Source organism: Dermacentor andersoni, chromosome 2, assembly GCF_023375885.2.
Source record: "Dermacentor andersoni chromosome 2, qqDerAnde1_hic_scaffold, whole genome shotgun sequence".
In the NCBI taxonomy this organism is placed as follows: Eukaryota; Metazoa; Arthropoda; class Arachnida; order Ixodida; family Ixodidae; genus Dermacentor; species Dermacentor andersoni.
This window is the reverse complement of record NC_092815.1, coordinates 208,220,582-208,247,618: the sequence shown is the minus strand read 5'-3', so window position 1 is coordinate 208,247,618 and position 27,037 is coordinate 208,220,582. Positions and strand designations below refer to the sequence as shown.

Sequence of the window (27,037 nt, the reverse complement as noted above, 5' to 3'; positions counted from 1 at the left end):
GCGCCTGCTAGTTAGGGGTCACAAATATATTGATGCATCTAGCGCTAGTTTGTTTTCCAAAAGTTGGGAAAGAAATTCTAATCCAAGTTTTTGCCTTCGTGCCTGTAATAGGGGAATGCCATTTGCTTGCATTAAATCTGAAGGCGAGTCTAATGCTGAAAATTTATTAAAAATAAACGTTACGGCCTCTCTCTGAATACGTTCAAGACAATCAATTTTGCGTTTAGTATGAGGCTGCCATATAATGCCCACATATTCCAGTCTTGACCGTACAAGAGCAGTATAGCAGAGCAGCTTAACATTAGGGGGAGCAGTTTTAAGTTTATGTTTGAGGACAAAAAGTTTGCGCATAGTGGATGAACAAACATTATCAATATGAAGATTCCAAGACAGGTTTGAAGTTAGTGTTACACCGAGATATTACAGCAACTTACTTCTTGTAATGGCAAATACCCTAATGTGTAGGTATATGACAACGGATTTTTTTTTTGGGGGGGGGTGAGTTACTGGAAGGCAGACACATTTGCTCGTGTTAAGGGTCATTCCCCATTTTACACACCATTGATGTATATTGTCCAGACTAGTGTTGAGATCGTGCTTTATAATTGCGTTAGCATTGAATTGACGCATGTACAACACAATCAAAATTTTATTCCACAACGAGGACATCATACAATCGCGTTTCACGCAGAACGCACTTCAATGTGACGGTGAACTTTTTTATTTCCCGTTGCACAAATATGGGTCATACACAACGTACTTTGACGGTCCACAAAGCAGATGAAATACAAAAAAGCAGAGCGATTCAATCTTATTCACTTCACTAGCTTTGACCCACAGTTCACAGCCTGAAAAAAAAAGTAAGTCAGGGAAAAGTAATAACTATTTATGTACTATTCCAAAGCATACTTAAGCGAACTAGCGGCTTTTATGAATGTCTTACCATTTTTTCGGTGTGGTACTCTCAGGATTTCACAGTTCTTGTACTCGGTGAAAGCAACTGGGAACTCTACAATGCGTTTCCTGTCTGAAGAGAGACAATAAAAATACTCACACTTATTTTTCAGATACCACGTGGTCGATGTATGTCATGTATTTAAAGAGTGGTGTGTGCTGCTGAATTCTCACACGGCTGCAGTACCATAAGAATAACTGTAGGATCTCATACGTGAATATTTCCCTACTTTATCGCATTTCTGATGAATCAGCACCCTACAAGATTTCCTCGTTGCAGCAGAAGGATTCTGCACGCTTCATTTTGGTGTCGCACGGTGCATTCGCACATTACCAATCAATATTTACAATCAATATTCCTTCACAACAACAATATTGCGAGAAAGGCCACGTAAAAAGACCAAGAATCATGGTCTCCTGAGGCATGCACGCGACAAAATTAGAGTGCGCGTGGCATAATAGGCGCAATTGTGCACACCGAGACGGAACAAAATATTGAAATAGTCAAGAACTGCTAGAGAGTACAGTAGGCGCGTTAGAGAAAACTTCAAAATTCGAAATTACAGATGTTTTCATTAGCCCTTTGCAGTAAGAGTATTATATAGAGCGTATTCTCACAAAAAAAAAAAAAAATCTGTTCATCCCTACCGGCCGAATGTGGCTTGCCATCCGTTTTGTGCAGCTGGTAAGAAAACAAAAACGTTTTCGTGAAGCTAATTATTTACACAAGTGCGAAGACATTACAGGGTTCTTTGTGTACCACGATGCACAAGTACTTGGCCTACCCGATTCAAATCGCTTACGAGGAACATATAGGTCAATATTGCTGGCTGCAATATTCGCACACAAGGTGATTTCTTTTCTTTCATGTTTGTTTGTTTGTCACACAGAGATATTCAACAGCTTATTGAGGTCACATTTTTGTTACTCGCTGTGCTCATGATCTAACAATAGAACAGGCCTTAATTGCTCAAGTATTGAAGTATACTCGCAAACTTACCAAGCGTGAGAGATGACTGGATCACATTGGGAAGCGGATAACCTTCGGAAGCTCGAACCCAGGCATAGGCCGTTTGATTGCTCCTGGTAACAAAAGGGGCGACTATCAATAAATGTTTATGAAGCGGAAGGAGAACTAAACAGCGCTAAATTGCGCTTCTGGAGACCAAAGTGCAATTTTGTACATAATATTTTTCGTATTCGTTGGTGCTGAAAGACAGCCGTGCCGTAAGTAAAACCGCAATAAGCTGGTTGTATTTTTTTTTTTCAGACGCTTGACTTCTATATTTCTTCAGTGAGGACAGTTTTCACAAAATAAAATGAAACTTTTTCACTACACCTATGGTAATGAAATAGCATTACGTATATATCTGCCGAGGACCTTCTTCTAAATCTACTGAACGTCACCAATATTGCGATATAAACTGTATGGACACTCGAGGAACATTCACACTGTCGGCGCGGCCACCACCATCGCCGCGCTGCCCTGGTTAGAACGGCGCATGTGCTGCTCACGCGGCGAGGGTTGCGGTTTCCAAAGACACGGAATGTGTTTACCCGCAAAAATGATCAAGCGAAGTGGACGCGCCGTCAACGCTGCGCGGAATCCCCTCGGTGGCGAAGCAAGGGCAGTGTTGTGCGCATGCGCGCACGCTATAAACACCTTAACGTTTCTGCGTAGCTGTCGGGCGCATGGCTCAGGTATGAGCAGTAAACTCCAAGCTATCTAACATTTCACTGGGCGGTGACTAATGCCGATGCTTTCCTGTGGGTTTCATCTCGTGCAACACGGAAGTGCGACGCCAGCGCACCCGCTAGAGGCGCTCGTGGTGCCGGCATTATGTGCCAGTTAAGAAAGGGCGCAAAAAAAGGGGACAAGAAAGAGTCCCCTCCCCGTAGTGTAAGTATTTCTCTGCACAATTTATTCCAACACATTTATAACCATTGAAAAATTGGTGGATGAACTCAAACCTAGGCTAGCTGATTCAATAAAGGCGGCCGGTGGACTTGAAATATACACAATGGTTTAAGTAGCAACGCTTACGTGGCACAGACAGAGACACTGGCGTATAAACATGAGACGTGCACAGAACTTGCGCTGGACCCATGTGCGCGGTGCCACAAAGGAACCTTCAGCGCACGTTCGACAGCTTTTAGATGAAGACGGAAATTCTCAAACGAAAGGCTTCGCGCAGTATGATCACTTTCGCCTCGTTTTTTTGGCAAGTGTTCGCGTGTCTTGTATGCTTTCACTTATGGTTTCATGACCATTATTTTGCCATCACATATTTCATAGTTGCACCTTTGTACACGCGTGTTATTTTACTATCGGGCAATTGTATGTATTTGTGCATGAGCGTCAAACAATCTCATTAACCAGTTGCGCTAGTTCCTGCGTATGCCACCTAAACATCCCAGCTTACGCCATACAGTCATACCATAAAAAACTAAATTATGGGGTTTCACATGCCAAAAGCATGATCTGATTATGAGGCACGTCGTAGTGGGGGACTCCGAAAATTTTGACCACCTGGGGTTCTTTAACGTGCACCTAAACCTAAGTACACTGGTGTTTTCGCCCCATCGATATGTGGCCCCCGCGGCCGGGATTCGATCACGCGACCTCATGCTCAGCAGCCCAACACCATAGCCACTAAGCAACCACGGCGGGTCAGTCATGCCATACCAACTAGCCATCGTTGAAGCACTTCCGAACGGAAATAGATACACAGGAGCGCGAAGCCGACAAGGACAACGATGCAGATCAAATTCTTGGAGGACGCTTAAACTTCGCCTTTAAGAGCGGAACGCGACAGCATTCAAAGATCCCTGACTGCTTCTAGCGCCTCCAGGCGACTGCAACTTATGTAACCGTAATGTTTACTGGGAAACGCTGGCGACGAACGCTATGCACGAAGGCGAGCTTTCTTGTGGGAACACCGCCCCTTGTGTGGGCCGCGGATGCGCGGAGACTAGCGCCATCTGGATGGTGTTGCAACAAACCGGGCGCTCCGCTCTATAAATGTTGGGAAACGCTGGAAAAGGGGATTGTATTTGGGTTTCCGCGTAAGAGAATTATGTTTTGTTCTATATTCAAATTACAATTCGAAGCTATCCTGCATGTAGGCGGTGTGTAAGCCGTTCTTTGCGACTTTTCTTACGCAGTTTGCTTTGAGAAATGCAATTCAGCAACGGCCCTGCGCTACGCGGAGGGCTTGCGTGGTTGGCTGTGCATGGTTCGGAATGATTTTTCGTTTACGTGACGGTCGACGCGGCACGCGGGACGGCGACGCCGGATTTTCTATCACACGGGGCCCTTAACGCTATCGCGTTAGTAACATAATGACTATGCGCGATTAAAACTTTGCATGCTAGAAGAAGGGGCTGGCTCAACGGACAGTTCTTAAGAAAAATTTACCTGGAAAGATAAAACTGCAAATGAGTTTTGTGTAACGTAGAATACGGACCAGTTGAACTGATGGTTTAGTTTGATTTTTTTTTTACGAAAAGGAACATTCATTGCGCAATATACAATGTAAGGAATTTAGAAAAATTATGTAGGACAATGCTGCAACAACGTGGTTTTCTGTTGATCTGTCGGAGGAGGTTTCAAAAAGAGTTCGTTTGAATTCTGCGCCAGCTTCTTCACTGACTACGTGTGAGTTTAAGGTGTGGGGAAGAGTGTTCATCCCTCGTTCCTCTGGAGGGCAAGGTTCTCCCGCGGCCCAGCACACTTGCCCCTGTTGCGGGGATCGACACACACTGAGTGCGGAAGCCGCCCTCAGGCAATGGGCTCACGAATCAGGCTAACCATAAACACCTCGCAGCCATGGGAGACGCGACTCGCGGACTGCGATCTCGAGGAGGCAAACAGCTCTTCTAGATCAGGGCCAGCGAGCCGCCCGCGCCAGAGAAGCTCCGGACCAAGGGCCCCACTTTTAGGCAGCCTTTTCATTTCCGTTATTATCCCTCGTCTTGAATAAGGCTTTCCACACACACATACACACATCGTCCTCATCCACTTCGTGCTTCCATGTCTCAATTTCTAGTGTGCCGGACGCACCCGTAGAATAAGAAGCGTGACTTCATCCGCTTCTTCATACAGCAAGCACGGGCAAGAATCTATCTGTGAGCGATCTACTTAGCCTCACTTTCCCTCGTTGGTGGGCGAACAGTCAGTTGCATGGCTCATGCAATTATCCAAAAGGCTTTACATATGCCGCAATTCTGTTTTTCAATTTTGGCTTCGTGGGGGAAATGAGAATTCAGTACGCCTTAGAAATTATCATAGCCGCCGCCTTTTTCAACTCATTGAGCGTGAATACTCGGGACGGTGGTCATGAAGTCACGCTTTGTTATTACCTATTTTCAATCGAAATGTCTTTATGTTATACGTTATAAAAATTAACCATGTTTAATGACGAAACAATAACAACGAACCATTGGCAATAGTGGAGCGGTAGAAGTAGTTAGCATAATACTTGCACCTCTACATTTTGGAACAAAAATATAGACACACTTGCGCGAATTATACAAATCGCATATACGCTACACCCAACCTTTATTTAGGAAACAATTCTCATGTGCCCATACGGGACGTTACGTTTTGAAATTTTCACACGACACAGGATTTTCATGTACATATTAGAGTACCGTAACTATCGTTTCTCAAATGTTTCATTGATGTTTATCACCTCTTGGTTGGCGCAGCATTTGGTTTTGGTGAAACAGTTCCTCCTTCGCTATTAAGCCTTATTTAACTAACCAAGTTCCCTTTTCTTTACCTATCTTGATTCAATTTAAGATCTTTGAACCGGTGGTAAAAAAAACCAAAGCACTTCGCTCATGTATCGTATTTTCCCAATTTTTCTGAAATGTCGGGTGTATTCTATGAAACGGCATCACGGCAGCTTAAATGTTATATTCTTTGAACACCCTGTATAACAAACATTGAATGCCCAAACAAAGTCCTATTTAAAAGCAGATGGGTTTTTCAATAGCTTGCACAGTGGGGGAAAGTTTGAGGAGAAGGAAATAGTTTCACCAGCGCACAGTAAAGAAAAAAAAAAGCACTTACGTCGATTCCCCAGTACGAAAGCTCCGGATTTGAAGAAAAATATGTTCTGCTCCAGTAACCGAACCTCTCACCGCCACTTTTCTGTGGCAGTCACTTTACCAAGCGCCCTAACCAGTGAGCTAGCAGAGAACGGGGCTAGAGTTCATGAAATCCTAATTCACAGCTCAGGCACGGTGAATGAGAGAATGCTCTGCGGAGACCGGTAAAACGCTCGAAGCTTCGCGAAACGGCAACATATCAACACCAAGTAAGTAGGCTTAAGTCGAGATTCACTAGGAGAAACCTTCCTTCAACTGTGAACCTTACTTGACGAGGAGCCGCAAGGACGTCCTGCTAGATGAGAGTGGATGTAAAAGCTATTAGGCGCACTGGTGGCGTTCAGTACATTAGACACCTTCCGAAATATGCGTTGATTATTATTTTTACACAAGATTGGTTTTAGGAAGACATCAGACCCTATGTTTCTGTGTCGCGTTTCGCAGATGGCAGGCAGGATAGTTGAGGCAACTGTATAGTTATGAAAGGCAAATTTTGCATCTCTCCTCAGCATGATAGCCTCTGCCCTCAGAACAGTGGAGACCAGCATAAAGCGCCCAGAAAAGAACACAACTAAAGATAACGTTGCAGAACGTAGCCAAAGATGTCTATGTCCGAGATGGATGTCCTTGTTCTGGCGCATTATCTGAAGATGTTATTAGCATACCTTCAATCTTAATGCAGTACAGAAGATGTGCGTGAGTAGCTCTACGCAAAATAAACAGAACTCTCTCAGACTCACTGAAATTATCTTCTTTTTTTGCTTAAAGCTTAATTGGCTGCGACTCACCTACATTCGATTCAGCCGGGCTTACTCTGGCTCCGGCTCATAAGAGTTCTACTAAGCGTTGCTCACTCGTACTCAGATTCGCCAAAATTCTATGGAGCGGGCCTCACATGAGCTCAGATTGATCATAATTCGACTTGGCCGTGCTCACTGAGAATAAGACTTACCGATATTCCATTCAACCGCATTCACTCCTACTCCAATTCGCCGAAATTCTACTGTACCCGGCGTCCCCTAACTTGGACTCAGACTCACTAAAATGCTACTTATCTGGACTCACGAGCACCCACAATCACCCAACTTCTGTTCCGCTGGTTGCCTCGGACTCAGACTAACCATAATTTTATTCGGGGAGACTCAATGCGACGCCGACTCACCATAATTCTATTCAAGCGGGCTTAATTGTACTCTGATTCAGCGGAATTCTTCAAACGCGGAGCCACTGGGACTTGAACTCACGGGTAAAACTCAATGAGCGTGAGAGAGTTGACTCATGAACGAGTTTACCTTTTCATGACTGTATGTCTAATAACTTTTATCGCAGTATACTCGTAGCAGACACTTAGAGCTTGCTGGTCACTATCTAAAAGGCGACGGCATTAAGTCAAGCAATGACTGAAGCCAAGCAAGGTACGAGGGGGGATGGCTTCATTTTTTCTTATTGTTATTGTGGAGGACTGCAAATGCACGCTTTTCTCCAACATTGTAACAAAATATCAGAATCAGTAATCCAAGAGAAACGTTTGGTGACATCTAACATTGACGGTATAAGAAGTAATTAAATTCTCGTGTATTAAAGAACGATACGATGATGAGGCGCACCACGCTGCGCAACTTCGAAATAATTTTGACCACGTGGGGATCATCAACGCGCACCGATACCTAAAAGTACGCGTTCGTTACTGCGTCCCCGTTGAAATGGCGGCTGCTGTGGCTGCCAATCGAACCAGCGATCTCGTGCTTATATTAGCGCAACGCCATGTCTACGCCACCACGGCGAGTAAATTCACACGTCACAGACAACGAACAGCTGCTATGTCTCAGGCTCCAGCAATTACATTGGCGTGGGGACTTCGCGGGCAGACAACATCACAAATCTGGACTGTGACAACAAGGCACCTCCAGGCGCATTTTCCAGACTGACGGTACACTAGACACTTTCCGCGGCAACCGCGTCTGCAGTGCAGTTCTCATTCCCTTAATTCGCGGCTAGTCTAAGACTGTCACGTGCAGTGTGGCAGGAATCATTAGGGCATAAATGTGAGCTATTAGTGTTTTTAGCCCAGATGCTTCGTTGCGTTTGCGTACGAATGGCCTAACGATGGTTTTGAGAAATTCGAGAGCTAAGCTATTGTCTTCCTATACGTAACGTCACATGGCAACTATATGCTTCCGAAAGTGAAAGCGCGCCAGCTTCCTCCGTTCTTGCCACGTCGCAGCTAGCGTTTTGACACGCAGTGCGATGCCGTTTCGCCCTCGGGATCAGCGCAGGTCTCAATGCAGCATGGCGTAACCGTTTCTGAGTACGATGATGCAGTCGGTCGTAGCCGTCGCACTATGGCTGTGGCCAAGCTGTTGAAGTCGCGCACGCATAATCGCTCGCATTACCTATGTTGGTCCATCTGGCGACGCTTTTCTGAATAAACGATGCTGAATAGCCGCACGTATACAAAATGTCTAGTAAAACATTGATTGCCGTAGTACGGGTTATTGGCATAACTTCCTTTTCAGTTTCGATTATGGCTTAGCTTTTTGTTCACCACTGACTTCATTCTGTGTATCGTCTAGCGCAAATACTTCCGTTCCATATAACAAATAGAAAGAAAACGGAGATCCTAGCGCTTTTACTTGAAGCCTCCGTATTAAAACGGAAGGTTCGAGGTCATACAGCGACTGTGGTGCCTTCTTTAAGTCGAACATTTATACTATTTCTGTAGTCTATGAGCTTCTGGTATTCTGACCACATGATAATTGTCATTATTATTACAGACGAGGTAATGTTGGACAGAACGCGGTTTGATGATTTTCGCGTGGTGTGCAACATCAGGGTGTGTTCGCTGTAAAGCTTGAGATATGTCCTCCCTACTCCACAAAAAATGCGGGCGCAGAATTTCATCTATGCTTTCCGCGCCTGTAACACAGTGGTCCTCTGCCATGAACATGAATCACAAAACAAGTAACGCCACCATGAGCGAAATAGTTTCTTTATTACCGTATTCTTTATTGTTTTCTTTAATTGCCCCTTTGTTCGGTCCTAATTACTTCAATACGTAGAGCCACACATTTCTCCTAGTTCTACCCAACGGGTCAAGTATTGGCACCCAAGTTATCGCTCCTGTTGCCCGTATCTTCTATCGGTGCCCTGTGTTTCGTCCTACTTTAACTTTTTTTTTCATTACCAATACTTTAATTTCGCCCCGAGAGTAAATGTTGGTATGCTATAGAGGTCCGCATTTCTCAATATTTAGCGAGGTTGTTCTTGCAAAATATGGAGTCGTTTTTACTTTTTCGTTTGGAGTTAACTTACATGCAGGCTCCGCGTGAATAGTTGTGTGGCTCAGTTCGCGACGCTTGTAAATCTGTTCCGCATAGCAACCGCGGCAACGTGCGCCCGTGGGTACTAGTACATGGTGTAGGGCTTTCAGAAGTTAGCGCATAAAATTTCAATTTCGGAAGCGGGCGAATGGAAGCAGCGGTCGCGTAGCAACGGGCCGCAGCTGCCAGTTAAAGCCAAGGGACGGACGGCGAGCGCAACATGCTTTCTTTTTTTTCAAAGGATTGCATCAAGTGCTGCCGCCTTGTGCATACGCAATGCCACGCAAAGCTCCCGTTGCGCTGTGTGGAGTACTACCTTGCCATTGCAGCAGCCAAGTCTGGTTACCGAGTGGAATGCGGTCAATAATGTCAGCGTTTCAACAGCATTTAGTAGAACCTTAATTAGTTTATCCCTGAAAAATACGGGGACAAACGTATAGTACTTTCTACGGAATAGCATACGTCAGCACGGAACAACACTCCATCGACTGCAGGGAAGAGAGTTTTGTGAAATATTACGTGAGGTAATGGTACTAACGCCTACGACGCAGTGGCAAAGATTAGGCTATTCCTATTGTTCGCGTGGTTAATCAGTGACAACGATGCTGAGACGATGCCCTCATGCATTGCTTAGATGATTCGAAAGTGCAATGTGTTGCGGTGTCCACGTGGTCGCATCTCTACACAAGTGCCCACCTTCTTGGTGTTGCATAAAACGGAAGTTGACGGGTTAAACGTATTCTTCATTGGGCAAAAATTTCGGCACGTTCGACGTTACTGCAAATCACTCGCAAATATGAAAATGGCTTGACTGGCGCAACGAAAATATAGGAACACAGCATGGAAGCGCTCATTGCTCCACCGGTAACGCACTTAAGCGTCTTCATTCCCTCTTGCGAGGTTCGAACAAGTTTTTTTTTTTTCGTACACTATCTAAATTTATTGATAGATTATGGATGCATTGATGGAAAATAGTCGTGAATCTTTTATTGTTGCTTGTGGCCGAGGTCTTTCGTGCTTACTGCGAGACGTCTCTGTAGAGCTCTGGCTTGTTCTTAAGTTACAACAAAGTCATTGCCGCATACTGGCCTTAAAAATCATCGGTGGCGGCGCTGGAACTGCCTCAGCCCTCCCTCCGGAAGTCCTCACAGCGCCACCAGCGTCAGCACTTCTGCCTGGTATAAAGCTGGCCTGCAACGGGTCGCTTGGCAGTGGGCACGGCAGCAGCGTCAGAATGCCGCCTAACAATCTGCTTCTATTTTGTATCCAGACGCTCCTGATTCTGCTGCTGCAACCAACGGCACCAACGGGAGCCCCATCGACCACAGATGCGCAGCAGATATGGCTTCTAGATATCGACGGCGCAACTCGTAAATCGACCATCAACTTACTGGCCTTAAAAATCATCGGTGGCGGCGCTGTAACTGCCTCAGCCCTCCCTCCGGAAGTCCTCACAGCGCCACCAGCGTCAGCACTTCTGCCTGGTATAAAGCTGGCCTGCAACGGGTCGCTTGGCAGTGGGCACGGCAGCAGCGTCAGAATGCCGCCTAACAATCCGCTTCTATTTTGTATCCAGGTGAGAAAAAATTTTGGAAAATGCTTCCGCAGTACTGATGTATTCCTTATTTTGCTGCCGTGCCCACGGCTCCTGTGCGACTTGGTTTGCAATTCCTGCACTTCTATGCGGTTCTTACTGCTTCTGGGGGGCGATGGCGAGTCCAATCCGGGACCCACACTTGAAGAGCTGGCCGCTCAATTGAAGCTTATCGCGGGTGAAATAAAAAATGGCCGAGCAGAAACGAATGAAAAACTCAATGCGCTTGATAAAAAGCTAGAGAAAATTGCTAGCCTTGAGACTAAAGTGACTGACTGTGTCAACAGAGTAGCTGAACTTGAATGTAGTATTGAAATTATGGCCAAAAAACTAGATGCCCTCGAAAACAGAAGCCGTCGTTCTAATCTGATCGTATATGGTGTCGAGGAACGAGAAAACGAGTCGACTCAAGTACTTGAAACAACTGTAGTTAAGGAAATTTTCGAGGATGTACTTGGCGTAACGATATCGGGAGTCAAACGCATCCACCGTCTTGGTAGGCCAAAGCAGGGCGATGAGCAAAAATCCAGGCCTATCATAATGAAGCTTGTTGATTACCAAGATAAAACCAACATTATGAAAAACTGCTCAAAATTGAAAGGCTCCAAAATTTCCATCGGTGAGGATTTTTCCCAGCCTATCCGAGAAATTAGAAGGAAGCTGTGGGCTCACACTAAAGAAAATCGTGATCGACAGGAAAAAGTACGCCTTGTGTATGATAAGGTTAAAGTAGAGGGAAGGCTCTTTTCTTGGGACGAAAACAGCAATAAAATGATGGCGGTAACAAAAAACGCCAAGCAGAAGGCAATGAAAAAAGATCTACCAAGCGAGCCACGTATCACGAGAAGCCGAAGTCAGCAACAATAATCAACATAAATGCTCGCAGTCTCATTAATAAGGTAGATCAGCTAGAAGCAATACTCCTGGCACACACACCTGATATCGTCAGTATCACAGAAACATGGCTGCATTCCGGTATTTCCGATAAGGAAGTTGTACCCCCAGGATATGCGATAGTGCGCAAAGACAGGGAATCACGCGGTGGGGGTGTCGCGCTACTTTTTAAGGAAGGGATCCACTTTTCTACTATGCCCGACGTAAAAGATAGTGAAGCTCTGTGGTGCAACGTGCATCTTCAGGACACGATCGCTAAAGTGGGCGTGTTCTACAGACCCCCGAATGCTGAAAGCGTGTGCCTTGAATCTTTACTTGACTATATGCAATCGCACGTGCACGGGGGCTCGATTGTACTTGCTGGTGATTTTAACCTTCCCGAGATTGATTGGTGTTCCCTTGTCCCTGAAACAAAAGCTCAAAGCATACTACTGGACATTATGCTTGGCTTTAACCTGGATCAGCTTGTTGCCGCCCCAACTCGTGTACAGGGAACGTCATCCTCCATCTTGGACCTTGTATTTGTGAGTAACAGTCTACCTTTAAATGAGTCGCGAGTAGACATACTTGATGGACTATCCGACCACAAAATGGTCTTATGCTCATTGCCACTCACTAGCCCACCTACAATACGTGGCCAATTAAAGCAAATACCCGCCTTTAACAAAGCCAATGATGACGCTATAATGACGTACCTTGCACACGAGTACCCTGAATTTCATGACTTTTGTACCGATGAACGTTATAGTATCGATGCGGTTTGGTTAAAATTCAAGTTTCATGTCATGCACTGTATGCGTAATTTCGTCCCAACTGTGTACAAATCAACTCGCAAACGCAATCCGTGGATCACACGTGAAATAATTCATACTAAACGTAAAATCAAGAGGTTACGAAAAACTAGCAAGCAACGGAATGTTGCAGGCTACCGTTCTCAAGTAAATTCCCTTACTAGATTACTTAAGGAACAAGTACGTAATGCTAAACAGAAATTCTGTGGCTCTACATTGCACGAGTTTATTAAGAACGCGCCTCACAAATTCTGGCAGTATATGAATGCAAAGCGGACTAATCCAACATCACCAGATGCGCTAGATCAGGCTAGAGCTCATGAATTTAACGACTATTTTTGTTCTGTTTTCACAGCTGATAATGGTACTGCGCAAATGAATCCTTCCTTTTACAATTGGGACAATCGATTGCTAGGCACGCCTACTTTATCGGAGGCAGGTATTCTTTCACTCCTATTAGGCATCAATGAAAAGAAAAGTAGCGGTCCAGACGCAATTCCCAACAGCTTTTTGAAACGGTACGCGGAGCCAGTCAGCAGATATCTTTATCTCATATATTCCAAATCTTTGAAAGACTGTTGCCTTCCGGGTGAATGGAAAATCGCAAAAATTACTCCCGTACTCAAATCGGGTAATGCAGCGTCTCCTTCTAATTACCGGCCTATTTCTATCACTTGCACTTGCAGCAAAATTCTAGAGCACATTGTATTAAAATATCTCATAACTTTTATTGAGTCAAACAATATCCTCCACATGAATCAGCATGGCTTTAGATCTGGATTATCCACTGTTACACAGCTTGTCGAAACACTGCATGACCTGGCCCTCGGCATTAACGAGCGCATTCAAACTGACGTCATTTTTCTCGACTTCTCGAAGGCGTTTGACCGCGTCTCGCACACTAAGCTACTCCTTAAACTTAATTACATATTAGGTGATGGCCCAATTTACCAATGGATTACAAATTACTTAACTGGCCGCTACCAATTTGTACAGTACGGCTCTCACTCCTCCGACCTTGCTCCAGTGTTATCAGGCGTTCCCCAGGGATCTGTATTAGCTCCAGTTTTGTTTTTAATATTCATAAATGACATAACTAACTATGCTGACGTGAAACTCAGGCCCTTTGCTGATGACTGCATGCTCTATAATGAAGTACGACACCGCGATGACCAGGTGAAATTAAATATTGCCTTGAATAAAATAGCTCAGTGGTGCATAGACTGGCAAATGACAATAAACATTGATAAAACCGTAGTCATGTCCATTACAAATAAAGCGTCTAAGCTTGATTTTCCATATCACTTTAACGATGTGCCACTTCGAAGTGTCATCATCATCATCATCATCAGCCTGATTACGCCCACTGCAGGGCAAAGGCCTCTCCCATACTTCTCCAACTACCCCGGTCATGTACTAATTGTGGCCATGTTGACCCTCCAAACTTCCTAATCTCATCTGCCCACCTAACTTTCTGTCGCCCCCTGCTACGCTTCCCTTCCCTCGGAATCCAGTCCGTAACCCTTAATGACCATCGGTTATCTTCCCTCCTCATTACATGTCCTGCCCATGCCCATTTCTTTTTCTTGATTTCAACTAAGATGTCATTAACGCGCGTTTGTTCCCTCACCCAATCTGCTCTTTTCTTATCCCTTAACGTTACACCTATCATTTTTCTTTCCATAGCTCGTTGCGTCGTCCTCAATTTAAGTAGAACCCTTTTCGTAAGCCTCCAGGTTTCTGCCCCGTACGTGAGTACTGGTAAGACACAGCTGTTATACACTTTTCTCTTGAGGGATAATGGCAACCTGCTGTTCATGATCTGCGAATGCCTGCCAAACGCACCCCAGCCCATTCTTATTCTTCTGATTATTTCACTCTCATGATCTGGATCAGCAGTCACTACCTGTCCTAAGTAGATGTATTCTCTTACCACTTCCAGTGCCTCGCTACCTATCGTAAACTGCTGTTCCCTTCCCAGACTGTTAAACATTACTTTAGTTTTCTGCAGATTCATTTTTAGTCCCACCCTTCTGCTCTGCCTCTCCAGATCAGTGAGCATGCATTGCAGTTGGTCCCCTGAGTTACTAAGCAAGGCAATATCATCAGCGAAGCGCAAGTTACTAAGGTATTCTCCATTTACTCTTATCCCCAATTCTTCCCAATCCAGGTCTCTGAATACCTCCTGTAAACACGCTGTGAATAGCATTGGAGAGATCGTATCTCCCTGCCTGACGCCTTTCTTTATTGGGATTTTGTTGCTTTCTTTATGGAGGAGTACAGTGGCTGTGGAGCCGCTATAGATATCTTTCAGTATTTTTACATACGGCTCGTCTACACCCTGATTCCGCAATGCCTCCATGACTGCTGAGGTTTCGACTGAATCAAACGCTTTCTCGTAATCAATGAAAGCTATATATAATGGTTGGTTATATTCCGCACATTTCTCTATCACCTGGTTGATAGTGTGAATATGATCTATTGTTGAGTAGCCTTTACGGAATCCTGCCTGGTCCTTTGGTTGACGGAAGTCTAAGGTGTTCCGGATTCTATTTGCAATTACCTTAGTAAATACTTTGTAGGCAACGGACAGTAAGCTGATCGGTCTATAATTTTTCAAGTCTTTGGCGTCGCCTTTCTTATGGATTAGGATTATGTTAGCGTTCTTCCAAGATTCCGGTACGCTCGAGGTCTTGAGGCATTGCGTATAGAGGCTGGCCAGTTTTTCTAGAACAATCTGCCCACCATCCTTCAGCAAATCTGCTGTTACCTGATCCTCCCCAGCTGCCTTCCCCCTTTGCATAGCTCCCAAGGCTTCCCAAGGCTTCGAAGTGTAAACCAGTATAAATATCTAGGTGTCATAATATCGTCTAATCTCAGCTGGACAGAGCACGTGCGTCAAGTGTCAAATAAAGCATTAAATAAACTGTTCTTCATTAAACGGGCCTTGTCATATTCTACACATGAAACAAAACTTCTTGCATACGTCACTTTTGTCCGCCCAGTCTTGGAATACGCCAGTATTGTCTGGTTCCCTCACATTGCGAACGATATCGCCATTTTGGAAAGGGTGCAGCGGAAAGCGGTGCGTTTTATCTTTAACAGATACGGACGCCTTGATTCACCTACTACTCTGTTACAGCGTGCTGATCTAGCTACCCTTGAAAGTCGGAGAAAGCTTTTTCGGCTCAAATTTGTATACCAACTATTGCATAGAACATTTCGTATAAACCCCGACTCTTACTTTAAATTTCGTGATACCAGACCGACCAGAAGACGGCACGCATGGGAACTTGTAGAATATCCGTTTATTAATAATACGTTTCGTTATCCTTTCTTCCCACGCTCAATTCGTGAATGGAATGCACTGGATGTAGTCACAAAACAGCAGCCAACACTAGCAAAGTTTATGGATTTAATTGAGCATGCTGCATGAGCCTAATATGTTGTTAATATAAGAAACCAAATTGCTTTCGTCATGCAATCCATCCCGATTCAGTTTGTAATAGGAAAGCACTTGCCTACACTTTTTGTTCTGTGCATTCTGTATTTGAATGATGCCTTCTACCCTGCATTTTTTTTTTCTTTCTCTTCTGCTGGTTGATGCACATTGGTTTCGTTGTGTGTATCATTATGTATGAATGTACTACTGCTATTCTTGAATAGTCTCCAATCATAGTGTACTCATTTATTGAATGTTTTAGTAGTGTTAATTGATGTGACTTGTTGCTCACCCCTGTAAAAATCCCCATGGGGGATTGACAGTATTCTATAAATAAATAAAAAATAAATAAATAAGCATCTCGACGCCTTTATGTAGGCAATCGTTAAGCTGGACTACATATAAACATTAACCCGCGCACGGAATTGAAGATTCTTGACTTTTCAAAGATAGATAGAGATAGAGAGAAAGGCAAAGGAAAGACAGGGAGGTTAACCAGAGATGATCTCCGGTTGGCTACCCTGTACTGGGGGAGGGGGAAGGGGATGCAATAGGTGAGAAAGAAAGAAGGATAAAAAAAGAGGAAAAAAAAACCTAAGCACACACACGCACGTACACACGAACTATTTCTGTGGGCACTGTCACGCAACCCGCAAAGGCATTCCTAGTCTTACGCAGTGTCACCGTACAGTCCTGCGCCACACAGTGTACTGTCACAATTTGTCAAAAAGTCCCGTGTCTTTCAAGTATCGCAGCAGCGCCTTCATAGCGGATCGCGCTGATGTTCGCGTAGGCCAGGTTCCAAGGATCTTGCTTTCTGTCATTGGGCGCTTGTCCAGTTTGTCTAAGGTGGCTGAGAGGACAGTTCTTTGTGGGTTAAAACGAGAGCACTGAGAAAGAAGATGCTCGATCGTTTCGTTGCACCCGCAGAAGTCACACAGTGGGCTGTTGGCCATTCCGATAAGGAAAGAGTAGGCATTTGAAGGTGCTACTCCAAGCCATAGACGGATAAGAAGGGTGCAGTCACGTCGTGGAAGCTCGGGCGGAATATGGAGCTGTAAATTAGGGTCCAGAGTATGGAGGCGTGTACTTGTGAAATCGGATGAATTCCACTGGGCTAATGTCAGGTCACGCGCAAGTGCGGCAAGTTTTTTCGCTGCGTCGGCTCTCGAAAGAGGAATGGCAACGCAGTTGACGCCGTCATGGGCAGATCGGGCAGCTGCGTCTGCTCGATCATTGCCATGTATGCCACAGTGACTAGGCAACCACTGATATATTATATCGTGTCCTTCGTCAACTAGTCGATGGTGGACTTCTCTGATCTCTGCGGCGAGCTGCTCATGTGATCCATGGCGCAGTGCTGAGAGTACACTCTGTAGGGCTGCCTTGGAATCACAGAAGATTGACCATGCGTGGGATGGTTCCTCCTTAATAAAATGAAGAGCCGCACGCAGGGCTACCAGTTCAGCAGCTGTCGTTGAGGATACATGTGACGTCTTTAGCTGTATCTTGACGGATCTTCTTGGTATCACCACAGCGGCAGCTGCGCTTGCAGATGTGACTGAACCGTCGATGTAAACGTGTACGCGGCCACTGTGCACCTCATGTAAAAGTTCTAACGTGGCCTGCTTAAGGGCAAACGATGGCATGTTGGCTTTTTTCATGATTCCTGGGATGGTGAGGCGTATGTCAGGTCTGTGCAGGCACCATAAAGGTAAGGATGGTCTTGCTGCAGGCATGTAGTTCGATGGCAGTGAGGTACGATTGGCATCAATTAAACGACTGAAAGTTGTGTGTGGCCTTTCTGTGGGCAGAGCGGCAAGATGGTGAGAAGGTAATCGGGCAACGTGCCGAATATGCGCCCTGAGAGCGTCGGTTGCCAAGTACGTTGATATTGGGTGATCTCGAGCTATGACAATCGTTGCCGCTGTAGACGCACACCTCGGAAGACCGAGACACGTCCTTAGGGCTTGAGCTTGTAGTCCCTGGAGTACACGCAGGTTTGTTTTGCAGGTGTTCCCAATCACAGGGAGGCTGTATCTTGCAAAACCGAGGAACAAGGCGTTATACAGCTGCAGCATTGACCGCACCGAGGTGCCCCATGACTTTCCGCCGAGAAATTTGAGGAGATGTATTATTGTCAATAATCTCTTCTTCAGGTATGAAACATGCGGGCTCCATGATAGGTCTCGGTCAATAATTACCCCTAAAAAGCGGTGTTTCCGTGCATTTGCTACTGCTTGCCCATTGACCTTTACACTGTATCGCTGCATTTCCTTCCGAGTGAATGTAACAAGGCAGCATTTCTCTGAAGACAGCTCTAAGTTCTGTTTTCGCAAGTACAGAGATGTTATCGTAGCTGCCTTTTGTAGCCGTGCTCGTACCTGCAGTCGTGTTACGGCAGACGCCCAAATGCAGATATCGTCGGCATATATTGATACCTGAACTGTGTTGGGCAAGCATCGGACTAGGCCAACGAGCACTAGGTTGAATAGCGTCGGGCTCAACACTCCGCCTTGCGGTACTCCACGGCACGTTTGGTGTTGAGTCGTGGCGCCATCCTCGGTCATCACGAAGAAATGCCTGTCGGTCAAATAACTGCACAGCCACTGAAAAGTGCGGCCACCGATTCCGGCTTCAATAAGAGCATTTATAATGGCATAATGTGCTATGTTATCATAGGCGCCTTTTATGTCTAGGAATAATGCAGCAGTGAGTCGTTTCCGGCGTTTTTGATGCTGAACAAACGTAACCAAACCGATGACATTGTCTATGGATGAGCGCCCTCGCCGGAAGCCAGACAGAGCATCTGGGTACACGTTGTAATTTTCCAGGTACCATTCCAAGCGCGTCAAAATCATTCGTTCCATTATTTTCCCTATGCAGCTGGCCAGAGCGATGGGGCGGTACGATGACAAGTTTAACGGTGATTTACCAGGTTTGAGAAGTGGAACCAAGCGGCTGCATTTCCAGTCACGTGGAACCAAACCGTTGCGCCGAGACTCGTTATAATGGTTTAGTAGCATGAGTCGTGCTTTCTGCCCAAGATTGGCGAGCGCCGCATAGGTAACCCCGTCTGGGCCAGGTGACGACGAGCGCCTGCAAGTCGCCAGTGCCGCTTCAAGCTCCTCCAGCGAAAAAATTACATCCATGCGGGAATCCCGTGGCACAGGAGTAGCACATGGTGTGATTGAGCGTTGGAACTGCAAGCTGGAAAGTCTTGAGCAAAATTCTTCAGCAATGTCAATTTCGCTGCGACCTTGGTGCAAAGCGAGGGCTTTGAAAGGGACACGCTGTTGTGGTGATACGCGAAGCCCACGCACGGTTCTCCATATCTGAGATAATCGCTGACGTGGATCCAACGACTCACAGAAACGTTTCCATCTTTGAGATTGTAGTGCATCGATGCGACGTTGAATCTTCTTTTGCATCCGCCTTGCCTCTCGGAGATCATGGATGGATTTAGTTCTCCTGTATCTTCTTTCAGCCCGCCGGCGAATTGCTCGTAGTCGCTGCAGTTCTGCTTCAAATTCTGCATATTTCGGGAAAGGCTGGAAACTACGCGTAGACTCTTGCATGGCTTTTTGAATTTCGTGTTCCGGACTTGAATGGTTCCCTTGCTGACATACTCCCTCCATGTGCGACCGAAACGCCGACCAGTCAATTCGCCGGAGCGTCATGGAGGAGCATTTCGATAGTCCCTTGATCTTCAGGTACGTCGGAATATGGTCGCTTCCATGTGTTTCGATGTCTGTAAACCATTGCACGTTTCTTTCAAGAAGCCGAGAAACCAGGGTCAAGTCTAGGCAGCTGCTGTAGGTAGGCCCACGTAAATATGTCGGACTAACATCGTTGAGGCAGTAAAGGTCGTGCTGTGTGGCAAAGGATGCTATTCGCCTTCCCCTGGAGTCCATCTTCAGGCTCCCCCAAAGCGGATGGTGAGCATTAAAATCTCCTGTGAGAATCGTAGGGCCGGGTGTCGCTGATAGCACGTCGTGCAGTCGTTTAGAGTCGAAGCCACTTGAAGGAGCAATGTACACAGCGACGAGTGTGAACGTAAGCTTATTCGTTTTCACGATTAAACAAACGTACTGGTTGTCGTCGTGAGGCGGAACTGGCTGCAACACGTAAGTCAGATCACATCTAATATATACAATTACCTTGCTTACATCACCACAAGTAGAGGACATGAATGCCTCATAGCCAGAAATACGTATAACATTCTGCACGTTCGGTTCGCAAATTACGAGGATGGGAAAACGGTTTTCGAAGACAAAATGTCTAAAATCTGAAATTCTTGATTTGAGACCACGGGCATTCCACTGCAGTAAAGATGCTTTCTTGACTTCCTTGTGGAAGGGCAGCGAGGGGCGGGCCATGGTGCTATGCGATGCTTTCAAGTACTGGAGTCAGCGCGTCCAATACTTGCAGTGCGCTACAAGCAGCTGGAGTGTCCATGTTTGTCAGTAGCAGACGCATGACATTCGTGAGCGATTTGAGAATGGCAATCACTTGTGAGTCCTTGTCTTGCATTTGGTCAACTGTAGTGACATTTGACTGTAAATGGCGAGTCATTTGCTGTGGCTCTGGCGCGTGGCATGTCCTCGGCAGTGCCGGCCACGCATCACTTGATGAAGCATGGCCACTTCTTTCATTGACGTTCGTGCTCTTACTGGAGACAGATGGAACAGGAGGTGGCGTTGCCGGACGAGGCATTTCCCTTGAACCGGAAGAGGGTTTCATAGGCTTTCGTTTCCGGGAGCGATGTCGCCTTATTGCTTCAGAAGCATCTCTGTGTGACGATCCGTCTCTGGCCATTTTTCTCAAGATTTTCTGCTCTTTCTTAAGGCGTGGACAGTCTTTTGAGGACGCAGCGTGCGATCCTTGACAATTTGGGCACTTGAGCTCTGTTGCACGGCAAATGTCGGTGTCGTGGTGTTCGGAACATCGTGGGCATATCGTTGTATTTCGGCAGACAGCACTCACATGTCCAATTCTTTGACACCTTCTGCACTGAAGTGGTTTGGGTACAAAAGGTCGTACCACATGACGAAAGTGACCGACCTTTACATGTGATGGTAGGCAGTCACCTTTAAACACGAGCCTTACACAGGTCGACTTGCCAAGGCGCCGAGCTTGTAGTAAGGCAACACCATCTGTCGCAGGTTTGATTAAAATTGGCAGGTCGCTGTCGTTAATGGATGTGTCAATGTCATAGACAACACCGGCCGTTGTTTCGTTGTCTTGCGGAATGAGGTAGTGGACATTGATGTTGCCCAGGAGCTTTACTGCCATCAAAGCATTGATTGCGCTTCGGTTGTGGACGTCAATAGCCAGGACGTTCTTTCGAGTATTAATTCTGATATCTTTGATTTCTCCTGGGACAAGAGCCTCCAGAGAAACGGAAATCGCTTGTCGATTAAGGCGGTTGAGGTTGTCGGCAGGTGCGTCCGGCACAAAAAGAATTGTGTGCGCCGATGGCCTGCGCTGTGGAATGACGGTAGACTTACTTGACGAAGACCGTCCGCTGATGTTTCTTCTCTTGGCCTTCCGGTGTACCACTCTTTCGAAGCCTTCGTCATCTGAGGCGTCATCGCTTGAGCAGGAGTACAACACAGTGTCCTCACTGCCAGCTTGACTCGGTGGGCAATTTCTCTTCCTCGGGCCGGTACCTGACGAAGCAGTCACGTCGCGTCGGCATTCTGCCGACTCCACTTCCATTGCCGTGGCAATGAGAGCGGCGTCTCCCAGTAAAACGCGGGAAAAAGCCGAAAATACTGCAGCGCGAAGGAATAGTGGTCTCTACGAGAATCACTTCGTCTCGACTTTTCAAAAGTTTACATTATATATATATATATATAGTCCAAACTATCAGTGAGGCAGAGTCGAAGCCAGTCTGAGAAGTTGCGGATGCGTGCGCCGTGGCTGAACGTAAATATGGCAGTTCCACATAAATGAAAAAAAAAAAGAAAATTCATTTGTCAGTCAAATGCTGCAAGCACCACGGCCTTGATGTGAAGTTCGTTCACTCCTTCAGTAGAATCCATACAATGTACACCTACACCGCCAAATACACACAAATGTCGTTGCCTCGTCCGAATGCTCTGAATTGAGAGCGAACTGTGCACAGCAAGGAGCGCGCAAAGGACAGCATAATTTGCGTGACGAAAACATTGATGCTGCAGATACGCCGCATTTTAGTGACCGCGCTCAGCGTCATGCACGCTCCATATTGTTCACTTAGCGATACCGGGCCAATGAGGCCGGCTTTTTTATGACGTCATGTCGACTTGACTACTGTGCAGACGGCGCGGAGCACCGTAAGACCATTACCGGATGGAAGGCGATTCTTGCACTGAATTTGCAAATGCCTATGAAGGCTTTCTTAAGTGAAGAGAGGAAAATAAATAAAGTAAATCATATATAAAAAAATAATCCTCTGCAGCCCTACGATCGACAGAACTCAAACTGAAACAAAGGATAAACGATAGAAATGCTCAAAAGACATCATGACGTACTTTACCGTTTTCAGTGAAGAACACCACACCTCTATTTGCTACCACCCAACAGTGTGTCACCATGACGAGAATGAAAAGTTTCGTTGTTGCGAGATTAGGTAAACAAAGCTTAGCAGAAATTCAGTAGAAGTTCGTAGCACAGCATTAATGTTACTGCCTGCCACAGCAGCGCACGCCCAATACAATTAGGCCCTAAAATTGCTCAATGTACTTCGATATGAAAAATCAGAGTGCACCAGAAAAATATAAGCACGCGCCATACTCGGCTATCATTTGTGGTTTCTAGCCAATCAGCCGCAGCAGAGCGTCCCAACGCTCGAGCGGCACAAATGGGCATAATTATGTTCCTACGATTTCTAACTTGTTGCTCGAAGATATTTCTTCATAATTGAGCAGCTGCGAGGGCTGTTTAAGTTCTGCGAATCGACTTACGCTTACTATTGGCGCAATAACTTAAGCTCGCACCTGCGCTACCATTGCACACACATGGCTTCTTCAAGTGAAGCTTGTATTGCCTCACTCGTGTCGGCGTCGGTGTCGGTGTTGCCGTACGAAAGAATTCAAGTCGCGTGAAAATAAAAATGGCCTGTTAGGCTGCGGATTTCAACCACCGACCTCCGGATTACGAGACCACCACGCTAACCGATTCAGCCACTGTCGGTTCATCAAGCGCACCCTTTAAGGCCGAGTTTTATATGCATAAAGAAGTATACGCAGGGCAAAGCGCGAGCCAATCACAGTCGTCCCCTGCCGCCGGAGGGGGGAAAGGGTGTGATCGCGTGTTCGCTCGCCTCGTGCCCGCCGTTTTCTGCCAGTTAAGGCCCGGCAGTCGGATGGGGAGGCCGCGTTTGGTTCATTCTGCCAAAGAGCAAGCTGAGTTGAAGGAACGACAGCGGGAGCGGGCCATGCTTAGTGCGTTCGGCTGAAGAACACGCGGCGTTTGATGAACGCAGCCGAAAACTCGCTCAAGAAAAGACTCGTCGTCGACGTGCTCACCTCGCTGTAAGCGAGCGCAAAGCCGAGGCGTAACGGCAATGAAAAGTCGCGGCTCCCGAGCTTCGCTTGCACTGCTCTGCACAGCAGTGGAAGGGCGGTCAATATTTTAGACAACAGCGCTCGCCATTGCCGCGGCGCGCATCACAAGGTTGCTGTTCTTACGAACACTTTTATAGCTTTGTGAATACGCTTTTTTTTTCGTAAGATTTTTCTTACGTCAAAATGTGTTCGTAAGTTCGCTCAGTGAATTCCGCCCTAGTATTTTTTCATGTGTAATTATTGATGACGGTGAAAAATCTCGCTGAGAATTCATAAAACGCGTCAAGCATCCGATCGTGCTGGCCTGCACGCGGGAAATATTTAGGGATGTTATAATCCGTTTAGTGATGCAGTTACCCGTGGCCTAAGGGTTGGAAGATCGTGCTGTTGTGCAAGAGGCCCTCTGTTCGAATCCTGCTGTGGGGCACTTTCATTTGCGTTTATTAAATAAAAACAACGTCTTTGTTGGCGATTTTACCAACACTTTTCAACATCGGGAATGTTTCAAACCTCTTTCGTGGGCCGATCCCGAAGATAGTGCAGCCTGCCGCGCCAGTGGAATTAGATTCACGTTTGAGCTTTGCTGCTTCGCACTATATTGCTTCGCATTTCAATATTTGAAAGCCTACGAAGATTTAAGCTAAAAGGCATGCGCTGTCAGTTACGTTTCACGGCATCCGTTTGTAGGCGGCCATTCGCAAGATTCTGAGGAATAATTTTTTCAAGGATGTAGGACCTGGTATGAGCAAATTTAGTGGTAAATAATATGGCAATATAGCGCGTACATTCAGCACATCATGTAGCGTGGCGTATAGTATACGTAGAGCTAAATATATGCGGTGCTCAATGGCGACGTCAACGGAGACGATGGCGAAAATTCGCTTGGAGTGTCCATAAATTTTCTATTGAAATAAAAGGCAGGCAAGAGATTCATCGAACCGGAGTCGTTATAGCTCTTACTAGTTTGACTTGCGTTACAGGCTTTGCTAAGTCATGCCTGTGCAGTTACATTTTCAAATGGAGATAGAGGCTTTAATGAAGAAAGGTAAGATCAAGCAGAGCTACATTACGACAGATGTACTAAAATATGATTAGATCAAGCAGGCTAGGTGATTATTTGGCGCCATTTCGTTTCCAAGGGGATCGCAATAATCATCATCATCAACAAATAATTTCTATTAAAGCTGTCCGTGCTGCCCCGCATACCAAACGCAAAAGTAGAGGTTGCCTGTCGAAAAAACTTACTCGCACGCTTTTGCCTGTTGTTTCCACAAAAGTTACGGACCTTGCACTAAATCCTAATATTTCGTCCACCGAAACTCGTAAAACGTGCTACGAAGCGAAGCGAAAAACACGCACATAAACTGGAACTATGCAGCCACGTTGACATCTCCCATGTACGTCGCTTAACGTCAAAGCTGACATCCACCTAACAATTGCAGCTTCTGGATAGAGCTCTTGCTCTGGGGGCGTGATAAACTTAAGAAAAGTGTTAACTAGACTAAGCCATATACTTTGTGTAGTTTGTGTGTTAAACAAATTATACCGTACAGTGCAAGTCTGCAGAAGTGCAATCGGGAAACATAAACAGGTACAAATACTCCTGCACATTTACAGTCGAGCACAAAGTTATTATGATAAGGCAAAGCGATTCGTGGGAAAGTACATTTTGTTGCAGGGATTATTTGACATTATTTGACAGTGCGAAGCCCCGTATGGCGCTCACCACAACAGCAAAAGAACAAAAGTTATCTTGTGATGGGAATTTGTCGACTGTAAGTTTTTTTTTTGTTTCTTTATTTCTTAATTTTTCTTAGCCAGCTCCCGCATTGAAAATTCTTGTAGCCAGATTTAGACGGAGCCGCTGAAGCAATATATGACTGGTGGTCCATCAAAATGTCACCGCCTATGTTTATTTGAATAAATGCGTTCTTCAAAACTCTTAATGGCATGCATCCGACTGTGCTACTTCACCTGTATTGCTAAAATTACAGACATCACGATCATAAGAAATCACAATAATGAATTAGCCCCGTTTAACTTTTTAAATCTGGAATTCTTTCATCGAAGGGATAACTGTTGCTGCAAAACTGCAGTATCACCTACGGCTCATTTAGCAGGCACCCAAAAATTGTAGCAGCACATTGGAGATGTCCCTCTTCAAAATGTGCCGCCAAATTTATTGTCGGTCTGCCTAGTCCCATTCCCGCGTGCCCAAGGCTCTTGGGAAAATACGCGACGCGCCGAGCTATAGCCTAGCACGGCGTGCTGACCTATTTTGAGAGTTACTGCTTCAAAATTTCTGCGAAATTGATATAATTTCACTGCTTCGCAAATCAAACGCTAAATGAGACATATGTTCGCAATACTGCAAATAAATATTGCACAAGAGAAACTTTGTTTATTCGATAACTAAACAACGCTACTAGTTGTTCAAGTAATGTCCGCCCATCCTATTAATGCGACTGAACTGCCAGAGCTGCACAATGCACTACGAGTAATTTTTTTCCAAACTTCGGTACAAACGATCAGGACAGCAATCAGGTGGCATATTACATTCGTCACAATGGGTTGATTAAAGCCAGGACTTCGTGTCTGCATTCTGCAGCTTATCTCCGACTAGTAATTGGCATTCGGATTGTCAACCATGTACGCGCTGTTACACCGAAGCTTCCCCTTACCCATTGCAGCGTTCATTTCAGTCAAATAGACGCGCCTAGGTGCCTCAGTGATTAAGGCGCTCTGCAGCTAAGCACGAAGTCGCGGCATCGATTCAACCCCCTCGCCACCCCCCACGACGGGCGTATTCCCATGGAGCGGGTGACGAAATCACTCGTGTAGCGATAGATTTAGGCGCAACTTATGAAATCTAGGTAGTCACTAGTTAGGTGGAGCCTTCTCTGACGGCGTCTTTCATGGTCAAAGTGTTACTGAGCCACATTAAATCAATTAATTTCACTCAACCAGAGAGTGACATCTTATTGCTGCACCTGTTTAGCAAAACGTGCTGCACTTTCCTCTGCCTCTGCTGCTTTATGGGTACTTGAAGAAAATGCTTGCGAATTCCCCTTGGTATTCTTTCCTTCTACTTTTCTGTCTCCTTCTCTCTCTTTTTGTTCTCTCTCCGCCATTGTGCGGGCGTGCATTCTCATCGTATATACACGGCTGTGCAAATGCTGCCCTTTATTCTCATTGTTTAAAATTCAATGCGACGTTTAAACTTAATGACTGCTCCCTCCGGTGTCCTGCCGCAGATTGTGCGATAGCGCGACGGAGGGACCCGCTATTCGCAAGGCGGCGCATCGTTTAATTGTTCAGAGGATTTATTTTACTTAACGTCGTCTTTCGCTCACTGAAAGGTTCAACAAATTTAT

General features: G+C 45.8%; 1 protein-coding gene across 1 annotated transcript in view; it reads right to left on the bottom strand.

The window, feature by feature from the left end:
* Positions 1-497: 497 nt before the first annotated feature.
* LOC126540181 (male-specific histamine-binding salivary protein-like) overlaps positions 498-27,037 on the bottom strand; it is a 40,737-nt gene continuing 14,197 nt past the window's right edge. The window contains exons 4-6 of the mRNA XM_050186971.3: positions 1,955-2,037; positions 944-1,027; positions 498-848 (exon numbers count right to left, since the gene is read on the bottom strand). Coding sequence (XP_050042928.1) covers positions 721-848; positions 944-1,027; positions 1,955-2,037 — 295 coding nt within the window. The 3' untranslated portion in view covers positions 498-720. The remainder of the gene's footprint in view (positions 849-943; positions 1,028-1,954; positions 2,038-27,037) is intronic.